This window comes from Zingiber officinale, chromosome 6B, assembly GCF_018446385.1.
Source record: "Zingiber officinale cultivar Zhangliang chromosome 6B, Zo_v1.1, whole genome shotgun sequence".
In the NCBI taxonomy this organism is placed as follows: Eukaryota; Viridiplantae; Streptophyta; class Magnoliopsida; order Zingiberales; family Zingiberaceae; genus Zingiber; species Zingiber officinale.
This window is the reverse complement of record NC_055996.1, coordinates 136,626,261-136,641,254: the sequence shown is the minus strand read 5'-3', so window position 1 is coordinate 136,641,254 and position 14,994 is coordinate 136,626,261. Positions and strand designations below refer to the sequence as shown.

General features: G+C 39.7%; 2 protein-coding genes across 5 annotated transcripts; one reads left to right on the top strand and one right to left on the bottom strand.

The window, feature by feature from the left end:
- The first annotated feature begins 114 nt into the window (after window positions 1–114).
- On the top strand, window positions 115–2,613 carry LOC121989790. Its single transcript, XM_042544039.1, has one exon. The coding sequence runs from the start codon at window positions 979–981 to the stop codon at window positions 2,293–2,295; it is 1,317 nt and encodes a 438-aa protein (XP_042399973.1). The 5' UTR covers window positions 115–978; the 3' UTR covers window positions 2,296–2,613.
- Window positions 2,614–7,369: 4,756 nt separating this feature from the next.
- Window positions 7,370–13,432, bottom strand: LOC121989789 (bZIP transcription factor TRAB1-like). 4 transcript variants are annotated; one of them, XR_006114320.1, is made up of 7 exons: window positions 13,308–13,432; window positions 12,136–13,223; window positions 11,440–11,511; window positions 9,366–9,395; window positions 8,407–8,477; window positions 7,563–7,667; window positions 7,370–7,384 (listed from the first exon to the last, which is right to left on the bottom strand). XR_006114320.1 is itself a non-coding variant. In XM_042544036.1 (5 exons), the coding sequence occupies exons 2-5, from the start codon at window positions 13,132–13,134 to the stop codon at window positions 8,403–8,405; spliced, it is 1,176 nt and encodes a 391-aa protein (XP_042399970.1). In that variant the 5' UTR covers window positions 13,135–13,223; window positions 13,308–13,432; the 3' UTR covers window positions 8,255–8,402. The 4 variants fall into 4 exon arrangements, 2 of the variants coding, with proteins under 2 accessions (XP_042399970.1, XP_042399971.1); XR_006114321.1 differs by lacking the exons at window positions 7,370–7,384; window positions 7,563–7,667 and adding an exon at window positions 10,447–10,518 and having other exon boundaries at window positions 8,255–8,477; XM_042544036.1 differs by lacking the exons at window positions 7,370–7,384; window positions 7,563–7,667 and having other exon boundaries at window positions 8,255–8,477.
- Window positions 13,433–14,994: the final 1,562 nt, after the last annotated feature.

Sequence of the window (14,994 nt, the reverse complement as noted above, 5' to 3'; positions counted from 1 at the left end):
AAATCCATTAACTATTTTTATTAATATTAGAAGTAGACTATATATATATCTAAATAATTATTAGTATAGAAAATATCTAATCTTTTAATGGATATAGGAACATGCAGTGACGGATCCAGAAATTCTAACATGAAGGGGTGATTTTTACGTGAAACAATGGACGATATCTTCTATCTCTACCGATGGAACCTCATAATGTTAGGGGTTCCACTGCCGGCGAAATCCGATCCAAACCTAACTCATTATTAAGCATGGATAGATCATGCAATAAATTAAAATAGTCAATGGATAGACTCTGGGTGGCCCATTGGGCCAGCCCACCCCAAACAATGAACATTAATATCACCAAACAACCAAAATTAAATACTACATAAATGAACAAAATAATAATAAATGCCATCAAATGAATAAAAAGGAACTCGGATTTCATGTTGATAGCACCGCCGCAGAGGCGTGATAAAATTTATTTTCACCCCGTAATTTCTGTGATATTACACACCATGAAATTAATTCATGCAAAAAGGTGCATGACAAATTATTAATTAACCTCTAATAAATTTGATGATTGTGAAATCATTGTCCAATTGAAAATGATGTCGTTGTTTTGGTAAATACGAACAATATAAATTGGCTGGTCATGAAGATCCACAGACCACAATTAAAGAAGTGAAGGAAACACACAAGGCATAATTGAAATGCTGGAATTAAATATTCCAGTGTGATGGGTTCGAAGGCTGTCTATGATTAGTGTGTGGGACAAAATAATATATTTGAACAATTAATGATAATTAATGTTTCTTTAATTATGTGAAATTTTCATAATTTGTCGTGATTAATATGTCAATCTAAAGCTTTTTAGATGTAAAACTACGTACTTATGATAATTTATTAATTAACAGTTAGCTAAAAAGAAGCATCACTACCTGGGTCGGCGGGTGGTCCACCACTCCGTTGGTGTGCTTCTCCCGTATATATACGATGCGGCCGCATCTATCCTCCGAAGAAACAGAGCACCCACCAGCTCTTCTATGCGCTCATTTAAACGAGGCCATGGTGGATGTTGACAGACGAATGGCCGGCCTCGCCACCGCCCACGCCGCCGGACTCCGCCGTCTCTCGGCCCGCGCCGCAGCCTCCGCGCCCTCCTCCCCTTCGTTCTCCGTCTCCCATCGCGGCGGCCTACTATCTTTCCGCCCCCTCGCGGAATCCATCCTCGCCTGCCTCCGCGCCGCCTCCATTCCTGTCCTCCCCGGTCTCTCCGATGTTGAGCTCGCGCGCCTGGAGGCCGACTTCGGCCTATCCTTCCCACCGGACCTTCGCGCCCTTCTGGTCCTCGGCCTTCCCTCCGCTCCCGGCTTCCCTGACTGGCGCTGCCCGGATGCCGCTCCCGGCCGTCGCCGCCTCCTCCTCCGCGCCAGATTAGACCTACCCCTCGCCGCCGCTTCACTCCAAGTCGCTCGCGGCGCGCTCTGGCCGAAATCGCGGGGGGCCTGCCCGGCGGACTCCGATCGAGCTCTCCGCCACGCCCGCGCCGCCCTTCGCCGTGCCCCGCTTCTCATCCCACTCTTCGACCGCTGCTACCTCCCCGCCACCCCGTGCCTCGCCGGCAATCCCGTGTTCTATGTCGACGAGCACAAAGTATTCTGCTGCGGCCTCGACCTCGCCGACTTCTTCCAAAGGGAGCCCGCTTTCCACACCGTTTCCGATTCGCGGCCGCATCTGATCCGATCCCCAAATCCCCCGCTTCCGCCGCCTCCTGCTCGGCGGAGCCTTGACTCCGTGGCCGGGAGGACACCGCGGTGGATCGAGTTTTGGAGCGATGCCAGCTCCAATCGTCGCCGCCGGAACTCCTCTTCTTCCTACTCCTCGTCCTCATCCTCCTCCTGCAGATCGGCGTCGCCGGATCGGTTCGTGGAGATCCGATCTCCGAGGCGACTGCCAAGCTGGGTCGACGGCTACCTGGACAGAGTCGGATCGGTACTCCGATCGGCCGGCTGGGACGACTCGGAAGTGAGCGAAATCGTTGGCGTTCCAGCCTCCGGAATGTTCGACGGCGAAGACGAGGCGGGGACAGCGGCGATTGACTCCGAGGCGGCGCTGGACGCGCTGCTTGTGAAGGCGGATCACTGCTCCGACTCGCTGAGGCGAGCAGGGTGGAGCTCCGACGACGTCTCCGACGCACTGGGATTCGACTTCCGGCCGCAGCGGCGACGGGGGAAGAGGGACCCGGTGAAGATACCGTCGGAGATGGCCCTGAAGGCGGAAAAGCTAGCGAAAGCGGTAACCCGATCCTGACTTACTGACAACGTCCAAATCCATAACCGCCTTTGTGTTTTACTTTTTGGCTCCTTTTAACCAACTGGGGCATCCATACGGAACGGGAAGCCACCGTATAACGGAGAACATGTACGTGTATAAAACTACAGTAGTCCTTCCAATATATACGGCTTATTATCTCATCATAATTGTTTTTGGATCAGTTTAAGATATCCTTTCCATGATTGTTTTTTTGAGTCACTTGGACTCTAGATCTAAGCTAAATCAAGTCAAACTTTGTATTTTTTAAAAAACAATTATTTTTAAAAAGTAAACCCTAGCTTACACATGAAAAGAAGGGATTAAAGTAATCACGATCTCTGGACACTACTTACACAGTTAATTAAAGTACAACTACACAAATAATCTGGCACTAATTTTGAGAGGGCGCATAAAAAACAGTGCGTGTTTTAATTGAGATAAAAATATGCTCTTAATAATTCAAATTTATCAAAAAAAATCACGTATTTATTTATTTCCAAATAGAACTGCAATCAATGGCTAGGACCGAAGACTAGTTTGAGAACTGGTGAAGGACCACCATCTCCATGTGGATGAATAGATCTGGGATCAGGTCTAGGGGGCCGTTGGGCGATGGGACCCATCTTTTTTGCACAATGAATAGATCTGGGACAAGGTGGTGAAGATTGAGATGGATACAAAGTCCAAGGGGGATCCAACATAGATTTACCCAATCCATCGTGATAGGGAGAGAGAGAACAAAGATTCGCTCTCTTTTTGGTTCTCCCTAGGAAAACGTTTCACTTGATCAAAGATTTACATTCCTACTTACAACACTGATTGTGATCTGATAGTAAATATGCAATAATATTAATGACTTTATAGATTAAAAAAACTACTAATGCAAAAGAATAATTGTAGCAGAAAACTATTTAATAAGAGTAAATCTTATTGTGCAAAGAGTTAAAAGTAAATTATTCTTACGATCCGTCATTGATGTAAAAAATGAGTAAGACGTTCTCCTCATCTACATCCTTAACTTTAATCTACTTTTAAATACTTCATCAATCTACCATGATACAAATAATTTTTATTTGTGTTAACTATCATTAACATATAGATGTGAGGAAGAATCTACCGCCATTAATGTTCCTCACATGGACATTAATTAGAAGGGCGAGTTCATGTGAGTTCATATCAATTTAAGTATTCCGAGATTAATACTAATAATAAATCTCTCTCTTTCAATATGCAAATCAGATTTAAACGGAGATAAAATTGAAGATGTTGGACAGACCGATCTATTATTACCAAAGATCAGAATTAGTTAAATTTAAATACATCAAATTAAATTTAATTTATCTATCGAGATGACCTGATTGTTAGAAGAAATTGATTTTTGCCAAGTACTGAACACAAATTGATCGAGCAAACAGAAAACCAAGTGGACAGATTGGTTGAGGGAACAGTGTAGCCGACCATGCTGTGTAGTAGATCAAGTAGAGCGACAGAATGAATAAACGATCGAACGGGCATGCAATCGAGCGGAGGAAGAGCCTAGCAAGTGGCCAAGGCAAGTGACCGACCGAGCAAACTAACTAAGCGATCGAGCGAGTGAACAAACGGCCGAGCGAACTGACCGAGCGAGCGGTTGGGCAAGTGACCGATCGGGTGGGTTGACCAAGTGGGCAACCAGGCAAGCGAGCGAATGGCCAAGTGAACTGGGTGAGCCGTCAAGCGAACTGAGCGAGCGACCGAGTGAATTGAGTGGTCGGATGGGCGGGTCGCAGACCAAGTGACCGAGATGCTAGATGAGCATGTAGCCGACCGGACGGGCGAGTCGCATACCAAGTGATCGAGATGATAAATGAGCATGCAGCCGATCGGACGAAAAGACCGACCGAGTGAACGCAAAGGCCGACCGAGTTAGCGGTCGAGCGAATGCAGAATTCGAGTGGACAGATGAATCGAGGCCTATAAGGGTCACAGTTTCCTTGAAACAGATTCGCCCCACCTCTAGCTGTGCTTCGAGGTTTCTTCGAATCGTCTGTTTTCCATGATACAACGATGAACCATGATCCCCACCAAGCACTGATGGTCATGACAAAATGATAGGTACTCGATTGCTATCACGGGCACACCGCCTAGCAAAAGATGCACGACAGAAGAGAAGGGGAACATAGATGAAGAGCTTCAATTTTTTGAGTATACGTGTAACCTTTTGCCTGTGGATACAACCTCCTTATATAAGAGCTCAGACCAATAGACAGCATTAATGATCGTTTAATGATCATTATTCATCAACTGTGAAACGCCAACATTTCACTCAGCTGTATTAATTTTTAATTAAATGCATATGTTACACCCTTAAATAAGCAACAAAAAATTTATACGGTAAAATGTTAATTGTTCTACTAGGCAAAATTTATCCTGATTGGTCCAACGTTCACACACGAGTCAATATGATAGATTAGTACCATCAGAGCCCTAAATTTTCTCTCCCTGCATATATATATATATATATATATATATGAGAGTCTCTCCTATATAATTATTCATATTATTAATACATGTAAATCCATATAAATAAACTAATATCTCTGGAAACTTTTAATATGGAATTAAAATCTCAACTATATAAATGTAACTCTATCTCTCTTCCACCGCTTCTTAATTCATATATTCAACAGAATGTGTCAGCGGAAGATTGGAAAATAAAGAAATTAAGGGTGCGTTTGATTTGCACCATTTTCATTTTCATTTTCTGGAAAATACGCGTTTTTTAGAAAACACTCTTAGACAACGTGGCCCACCTTACTCTGAACTACCATCTACAAGTTCATTTATTGCTTCATACCTTGAGCAATTATCTAACTAGCTATAATCTTCATCGCTGTTGGCATCAAAATGCTCAAATTAGACTTCTTTTATGAATATTCTATACAGAAGCATTATTATTGAAATAAAACTTCTATTTTATTTTATAAACCAAACTAAGGCATAGAGTCTCACATCCTACTTATTATCAAATTCCATTTTAGAGTAATGCCTGGTATTGCTCACCTACAGGGTGCCGATGGCCTCATTCCAACACAAATCCAACGTTTTGGAATCCAAATCGACTAGACTGTATCAGTTCGACCAGTTAAACAAGAAACTGAAAAACAAATTGATCCAATCCTACCAAATCACTTGCATTAATCAAGACTGGCTCTACATTTTCCCACTAGTTTCTTTCTTGCCATACAGATCCAAAGGCACAAAAGGATACATAAAAAGGAAGCAGTCTGTGATTTGGGACACCTTCCACATACAGAGACCAGGCACCATTAATTGTCCCAGATTTAAAGCAGAGGATGGAGGATCAATTCTTCCAGATATCGGTGTCCTAATTTGTGTAGACAGAATCACATACCCCATCCCTTTTCTTCCCCGTCAGCAACATCGACAAATCATGGGAGTCTTACAGTCATCAAGTAATTGCGAGATCATCGACCACCATCAGCCAGAAAATTGTTTGGTTTCTGATGATACAGTGGATGAAGGAAAGATGTGGACTCCACATCCTTTAAGGTGCCCCCTCCGTGCTGGGGAACACTGACCCTACCCTTCACCTGGGCTGTTCTTCATTTGTTCCTCCTTAGAATCGCAATGGTTTGGCTAGAGATGGGGACCGGACCAAATTAAATAGGATCTGGCCATGATCCAAAAGGTGTCCATTGCCATCAATCAGTATTAACCTAAGCTTTGGTCAGCTAATGTTTGTTAAATAGGACCTGGGCTCGTTAGGCACACAGTTTTCGACTAACGTTAAGCTTGTCAGATCGCACGAGCTGACACAAACCTTCACCTAGCTACGCCCCTGAATAGGAGTGCAAGTTTTTGACTTCAAATTAGGAACTGAGGTCTGCAGCAACAGCTACATTCTCTCAACTGCCTATTGCCTCATGTTGACATAGTGTTGAGCTTTAGCCCAAATGTTGTTTTGAGGTCAGACTTCAACTAGACCTAAACCAAGTTCGGTTCTCTCTCAACTCGCTTCGATTGAACCCCAACAGTTACAATGTAGGTTAGGTCTCAAGTCTCCTATCAAGCCCATTTGACTAATAGTGGTTGCAAAAAGCTTGCCTGCCATAAGTGAACCGTCAAAATCATTAGAGGTTGGAAGACCTGCTTTGTCCCTATTCTTTGTTTCCCAACTGTTTCAGCCTTTAGGAGACCATGGTATTCAGCACTGATTAAAATGTTTTGGACGAATCCTCGTTTGGCTGGGTATGGCAATTAATAAGAAGCCTAGTCGTGGACCAGCTAGAGAAACACTTGCTTCATCAGATTGCTCAAACCTAATTGGGAGCAAAAAGATAAAGAATTGGGTTCGATCAAATAATTTGGTTGACCAAGAAAAAGCAGCAGAAAAAGAAAGAAATCTTGGATCCATACAGTGAATGAAGATGATTGTTTGAATTAATTAATGGAGGTGCCCCACTTTAGTGTTTAGATTGATTCTGAGAACAGATATTGTCTCCATGAATGAGGAACCTTCTCATCTTCGAGGATTTATTGTTAGAATAGATGGGCAAAATAATTAGATCTAATGGATATCCAATCTCAAATTTTAATTATTTTTTTAGGTCGGATTAAAAAAAATATAACATATGCAGATATGTATTGGATTTAGATATCTAGTTCAATCTAACTTGATCCAATTTGATCATATAAATATATAATTTATTTAAAATTTAACTGTCATTAGTAAATATTTATACTAAATAGGTACAATAACATTAGCAATAATAAGTACTAAAAAAAGTTTAAGAACTCTATGATTTATTAGTGTATTCGAACTCGAATCTACTGTACTTATAAATATGATTTTGGGTCATTTTTTCTTGATCTACAAAGCTTAGATTAGACCCCTACCTTAGAGGGTGAAATAATGTGCAAAATGTGTTGGACCCCGTGATTGTTTTGATGTGATCAACCAAGTTTAGGTTAGGTCCTGTTTGTTTGATCCCTATGTCTAAGTGTGCAGGAACTTAGGAGCGCAGGAAGTCGAGCGGAAGACGCAACTAATCGCAGGCAATTCACCCCCTCTTGCCGATCCCCGCTGCACCAACAAAATGAACCCACCTTTAAAATTCATCATCACCAAGTACTCACTCATGCATGTGTGTGTAAAAATATTTAAACTAACAGAATATATTTAAACGTAAAAAAGAAAGTGAAAATAGTTTTGAAACCAGAAGTACTTGCTGGATTAATGAAACTATGAACAGGCATCATACCTTAGATTCGCTTTCCTTCCGATGAGGGCTATGGACTGAGAAGGAGCTTGCTCGTGCAGTTTGAACCTTGACCATCAAAACAGCAAAAGAGCAACTTCTCTCCCTCTAAATGCCCATCACAATATCAAAATGAAAAATCAGAAAGTATAATTCATTTTAAGCAAAAAAAAAGACATTGAAAGATAGTGCAACATGATTTCTTGCTGGTCACAAAACAAGTAACAAATTATAAGCATATGGAATGGTTAGAAGGCAGAAATACCATCTACACAAGCAAGAGAATTTTACAGAAGGATGACTCAAGCACAGAGTGGATATGCAGCGTATTAGCACAGTGGATACAACTTCAATCAAGTCTTAAAGAAACAAAACTAAAGATGCACAAATAGACGATTCAGTAAAAAAAACTTATACCGCAAAGAAAAAAAAACAGTGGATGACTTTGAGTAATAATGAATCATCAAGACCAATGGATATACATTATGACATAGATCAGGTGCAGATTATGGAATAAACATTGCATTGGGAAGTGTCACACCAATGAGTTTGGACTTAACTCAGATGTTCTAGATCCTATGGGATGCGTCTAATTAGTTTCTGCTAAGATCATCCAAAAGCAAATTCTTCAGGAGCAAAAGACTTTGCATGAAAGAAAATTCCAGTGTAAAGTGTAAAATAACATGAATCAGTAATTGAAATGAAATCCAAGCACTCATAAGTATGATGCTGAGTCTATATTGATTGTTTAATTTACAGGAGATGACACTATCACTGATATAGACAAGATCGCTTTTAGAAAACAGCTAGGATATATCATGTTATCACTGTCCATGCACAACTTTACCAGGGCCCTGTTTGTGTCCTTCTCAGGCACGGTTTCTTTGGCCCTGGTTGCTGATTGATCATCCGCAACACCTGTTATACCCATATAGAACAGATTAGACTCTTAAACATGAAATAAAAACTAAAAATATGAAGTAATAATGTTTCTCACATCGTGCAAAGATATATCTATGAATTTGTAAGCATGAATATGCAAGCAACAAATTACTTTAACACAATCTTTAGAAGCAACTTGTGGAGGTAGCAACTGAAGAAAACGTCAAGCGATAGTACACTTGACCAAAATGTCATATATGTATAGAACAGTTAATTTTCCAACACCTTTGGATAAATGATTGGCCAATCAACTTTAATATTCTATTAGATCAAAAGATTCTGCATTCAAATCATACCAATTCCAATAGTTTTGATGTTTTCCTAGAAGATAACTTCCTAATTAGCTCTTCTAGCAATAATTTTGATTGTAAAAACAAAAGGTGCAAAATAAAGAAATTTTAAAACCAAATGTGCAACAAAGAAGATCCAGGAAACCCAGAAATCTTCAGTTCTACTAATAAAAGTGATTTAAGAGTCTTAAATGTTACAACTAATATTGTTTTGCAAGGAATTCAATGGAGGATGTGATTCGTGAAGCTAACTCCGATTACGAGGAGTTATCTCTTGGGTCACTGTGGTCCTTCTTGTTTGAGGATCAATGCTACTCAAGAAAGTCTAGCCATGACCATATATGGTCATGATATCACCAGCTCACCTAGCAGTTGAAAGAATATTTATAACAAAGTCAAAGTTCAGATGGCAAACACTTTTAGGGTGCTCGAGTTAACAAGATGAAGATTAAAATGCTAAATTAGACTTGGAAATAATAACTGCCATGATTACAGAGAAAATCCAAACCATGGCAAGGAAAGAAAATATTAAAGATATGATAACTGAAAGTTGGAATAGAGTCAAATGGTTCACCTGATTTTTCTGCATCTCCATCATTTTTGCCTGTAAACACGTGAAGACGTCAAAAAGAAAGATATTTCATCAAATAGTCTGACACAGTCGAAAATTTAAGAATAAATTTACAATTTTCTTCAATTTTTTTAGAACAGAATATTCACATTTTTATTTTAACTTTAAGAGTTGTCTTAGATTTAAAGTGATTATTTTTCAGAAAAAAAATATTATAGATTTTTTTGGCAAATTTGGTTTGGCTTAATAAAAATTTAGTTCCGTCTAAAATTTATAGTCTAAAAAACCGATTTGGTTTAAAAATTCGGTCTATTCGGTTTAACCGAATAAAAAAATTTAAAACCGAACTCAAACCGAATTAACCGATTTTTTAGAAACAAAAAATCGAATTTCCGAATAAATCAAACCGAATTTTTAAATTCGGTCGGTTTAATCGGTTTAACCGAACTTTTGCTCACCCCTAAACGCAGTCCAAAATTTAAGAATAAATTTACCATTTTTTCTTAAATTTTTTTAGAGCAGAATATTCACATTTTTATTTTAACTTTAAGCGTTGTTTTAGATCTAAAGTGATTATTTTTCAGAAAAAAAATATTATAGATTTTTTTGCCAATAAGCTATGTGTTGTAAAAATAATTAATCTATATTGCACTGTTGATAAAACAGATTAGAATCTACAACCATCATATCATTTTCCCTCTTTGGGAATCGATATTGCTTTGTCGTTGAGTCCACCCATCCGGTGTCAGAAACCTCCGCACGGCCAAACACGGTCTCAGAAACATTAGGAAAGAAAAAAAAATGAAAGAAAAAAACTCTAAGGTCGGCTCAGCACCAGCACATCTTAGAAGGGTCTACTTCAAACTTTTGGATTAAACTAGATTAGCTACAAGGCAAATTGCACGATTGGATTCAAGTAAGGAGGGGGAGAGAAAAACTACAGCTCATCTCAACAAAATGAGATTAATCTTGTGAGAATTTCAACCCGTTTGAATAAAATCGGTAAACTTGCTCTTATACTTTATTATTGTCTCCATTCTCCTAGCATGTACTAATCACAATAATAGTTGTATAGAGGCATTACCTGTTTCTTCTGCAATTCTTGGTTTAATTCTTTTAGTTATGCCACTTCAGTTTCCAACTTCATCGTATAAGTCTGATATAGATCATGCCAAAACAAATGGTAGGGAAGCCCCAAATGATAACCTCGAATTATTAGTTGTTGACTGGTGCAACAGTGAAAAGGTAAAACAGAAAGCATCAAGCTCAAGTAGTTGGCTAGGTAATGATAACAATGCAGTGGATGCAGTGTGAAATTCTCCGAGGAGGCAATAGCAAACCGAATCGAACCGAATTTTTAATAAAACCGAACAAACCGAATAAACCGATTTTTTCTAAAAATTTGGTTTGGCTTAATAAAAATTTAGTTCGGTCTAAAATTTATAGTTTAAAAATTCGGTCTATTCGGTTTAACCGAATAAAAAATTTAAAACCGAACTCGAACCGAATTAATCAGAATATTCACATTTTTATTTTAACTTTAACAGTTATTTTAGATTTAAAGTGATTATTTTTCAAAAAAAAAATATTATAGATTTTTTTGGCAATAAGCTATGTGTTGTAAAAATAATTAATCTATATTGCAGTGTTGATAAAATATATTAGAATCTACAACCATCATATCATTTTCCCTCTTTGGGAATCGATATTGCTTTGTCGCTGAGTCCACCCATCTGGTGTCAGAAACCTCCGCAAGGCCAAACATGGTCTCAGGAACATTAGGAAAGAAAAAAAAATGAAAGGAAAAAACTCTAAGGTCGGCTCAGCACCAGCACATCTTAGAAGGGTCTATTTCAAACTTTTGGATTAAACCTGATTAGCTACAAGGCAAATTGCAGGATTGGATTCAAGTAAGGAGGGGGAGAGAAAAACTACAGCTCATCTCAACAAAATGAGATTAATCTTGCGAGAATTTCAACCAGTTTGAAAAAAATCGATAAACTTGCTCTTATATTTTATTATTGTCTCCATTCTCCTAGCATGTACTAATCAAAATAATAGTTGTACAGAGGATTACCTGTTTCTTCTGCAATTCTTGGTTTAGTTCTTTTAGTTCTGCCACTTCAGTTTCCAACTCCATCGTATAAGCCTGATATAGATCATGCCAAAACAAATGGTAAGGAAGTCCCAAATGATAACCTTGAATCATTAGTTGTTGACTGGTGCAACAGTGAAAAGGTAAAATAGAAAGCATCAAGCTCAAGTAGTTGGCTAGGTAATGATAACATTGCAGTGGATGCAGTGTGAAATTCTCCGAGGAGGCAATAGCATGACTAGGGGTGAGTATTCGGTTAAAACCGAACCAAACTAAATGAACCGATTTGATTTTTTTGAACAAACCGAAACGAACCGATTTTCGATAAAAACCAATCAAACCGAATTTTTAATAAAACCGAATAAGCCGATTTTTTCTAAAAATTTAGTTTGACTTAATAAAAATTTAGTTCAGTCTAAAATTTATAGTCTAAAAAACCAATTTGGTTTAAAAATTCAGTATATTCGGTTTAACCGAATAAAAAAAATTAAAATCGAACTCGAACCAAATTAACCGATTTTTTGGAAATAAAAAATCAAATTTCCGAATAAATCAAACCGAATTTTTAAATTCGGTCGGTTTAATCGAACTTTTGCTCACCCCTAAGCATGACATCGATGCAAGATAGAGAGATTGGATTACATCTAACTCTATTAGAAAGTGCAGTAGAAGATAAACCTGCTTCCTGGCACGTGATCTAGCAGCCGACTCTCTGTTCTTGATCATCCGCCTCTGTCTCCTCTCAAATACCTTCTCCACAGCACTGGATTTCCTTCCTCTCAACCCTCCGCTAAAAGGGTATGGAACTGATGATACAGAAGACTGATCTCGACTTCTCTTCCTGAAAGAATGTGAGCGCGCATGGTTCACTGGAGAGGCAACTGTAACTGTACCTGCTCCTGCGCCCAAGGCAACAGCTCCAGGCATGAATCCACCATTCATCCCTGCTTCGCCGACTCCTGCAAGACCTCCCCTTCTAATAGCCTGATTCCCCAAATCAACCACGCTCCGCGGTACTGCAAATGGCATTGCCTCGTTGGCAGCTATCATCGCCAAATTAACCGCAGCACTATCAACAATCTGATTGCTCACACCAGAACCTCTACTGCTTCGGCCAGCCGGTGAAAATCCAAGAGAAAAATCAGTGGCATTGTTCACAACTGGTAGATCGTTGAAGATCACATTGCCCGTCGTATTGCCGATCGGCCTCGGCGGCAGGATGGTGGCTGGTTCCTCTTTGACAACGCCAGCTTTGACCAGGAATTCCTCAAGGGTTATCTCGCCCAGCGTCGGATGCCGATGTTGCTGCGAGACACCAACGGCGGCGGGAGCCGGGGCGGCATGGGCTGGGCAGACAAGGTCTCGCCAGATCTCATCGACCGTCATGTGGCTCAGAGTCCGAGGGAGAGTGAAAGACCCCTGCCCCTGGATGCCGCCCTCTCCGACACCGGGCGCAACGGCGCCTGCCATCGCCTGGCTCTCTTCCGCGGTCCAGATATTCTTCAGCAGCTCGTCCATGTTCATCGAGCCAAAGTCCTTCCCGAATCCTCCCAACGAACTCTGGAACTCGTCGAACGTCAGCGAGTAGACGGACGCCAGCCGCGCCAAACCACTTCCTCCTCCTCCGCCCTTAACTTCACATCCTCCTTCCATGACCAAATGCTGGTTAAAGTTCATTCTCGATCAGATCCTTCCAAAAAATCACTTCTTCTCCACCTCCAATCACAAAAACTTACAAATCCTCACCAAAATTCACATCCAATCATCTACAATCATCACATCCGAACAAGATAACCATCAAAATTCAAATAATCAAACACTACACATGCATCCATACAAGAAAAACTTACTCCGATCACCAAATCGAAGCTTTCGCATTGATCGCGTTGCGGAGAAAACCGTTCGTGTTAGCGGAAGAAGACTCGTCTCGCGTGGTTGTTGAACACTGGAACTCTCTTGCCTGATAATTAATTGTATGCGGAGGAGGTGGTGGTGGTCCTAACCACGTGTCAGGCCGAGGAAAAAGCTCTGGTGCAAGAAAGTGTTGGCTTCTCCCGACCAGATTAAACTGATCTTTTACCGTACATTTATTGGTCCCGAAATGGACCCCAGAAAATTATCCCAATCAAACTTCCGGTGCGGTTCTCCGGGCGGCAAAGGGCTCGTGTGAACTGCCGGTAATAAGTTTTAAAGGGCGTGCGGGCTATCGTGCGACGTGGCGTCATAAGGAGGAGAGCGCGAGCGACGGCTGATGGTGACCGCTGATCGAATCGAAAGGCGCGACATGGGAGCATCCTCGCCGTTCGCTGCATGCCCAGACAAAGTTTCTGCTGGATTTATTTTTATTTTATTTCGATAATTTTTTTTATCATTTATTGGCCGATGTCGATGTTGACTATGATGAGGATGCACGTAAGACAATAAGAATTGACACTTTGGATATTTTAGCTTTATCCATTATAAGAAAGTTCATACTTACTTAGCATTAATATATGGAGAAATAGCATTTCTATACTTTATTTTTTGTTAAAAAAATTATTTTATTTTTATTAGCGTCTAATTTTAAGCCAATTAATTTATTTTTGTATTGGCTCCACTAAAATTTCTTATAGATCATCAAACTAGATTATGAAACTTTTGTAGGGAATGACGGTACATCAATCCAATATTTTTAAGTAACTATTTATTATAAAAAATTTATATATTAATTTACTAAAGTTTAGATTTAATTAAATTAAGAATACGTTACTGCATCATTGCTGCTTCAGGGGCAAAAGTAGCAACACAATGGACTATGAAAATAAAACAAATGCAGTTTAGGGCCATCATTGATTGTCTCGTTAGTCTTGCATTGGATTCTCGATAGTGATATCCCGATGAGTGATTAGGTGAGTGCCATTTCTCCACCGCAGTTTGGAGGCTTTCGAAACCTAACTCACTAATTGGTCAACACTTTCAGATCTGCCTCGACAGATTCTACTCAATTTTTTTTTTTTTTTTTGTCAAAAACAAGAATCGGAAAAAAATAAAGGGTAAAAATTGTTGGGAAAAGGGCAAAAAGGTAAAAATAAAAATAAAGGGTAAAAATTGTCGTTGGAGATTTTTGAAGATTTAACTAAATTTAAAATTATACATAATTTAAATTCAACTTACAATAAAGATAATCTTAGACTACCAATAGGGACTAGTTTCTAGTACGTGTAATCTGAACCTTGGCTAACGTGAGATGAGAGAGAGTCTTTTTCTATGTATTTATTCATATTGTCAATGCATGTGAATAAATATAGATCAACCAACATGTTATGAAACTCCCAATGTGGGATTAAAGTCTCATTCACAGTAGAACTTCTATCATCTTCCATCTCTTCTTCATTCACACATATATTCAATAAAAAAAATATTAAAAATAAATTCATCTCACCTATCCTGAGTTCCTTGTAAAATACTTCTTCTTCGTTATTTCGCTGTATGGCCTCATCACGGCACCTCTTTTTATTTTCTTCTTCTTCTTCGTTCTCACCGCCCTCTGCATCGCGA

What these genes read in the sequence shown, in the direction of transcription:
- LOC121989790 (XM_042544039.1), top strand. Translation starts at nt 979, where the DNA reads ATGCGGCCGCATCTATCCTCCGAAGAAACAGAGCACCCACCAGCTCTT.
- LOC121989789 (XM_042544036.1), bottom strand. Translation starts at nt 13,134, where the DNA reads ATGAACTTTAACCAGCATTTGGTCATGGAAGGAGGATGTGAAGTTAAG. An exon ending in GATCACGTGCCAGGAAGCAG is followed by an intron (nt 11,512 to 12,135) that starts GTTTATCTTCTA and finishes GATCTATATCAG; the next exon opens with GCTTATACGATGGAGTTGGA. An exon ending in TGGAGATGCAGAAAAATCAG is followed by an intron (nt 8,478 to 9,365) that starts GTGAACCATTTG and finishes TGGGTATAACAG; the next exon opens with GTGTTGCGGATGATCAATCA.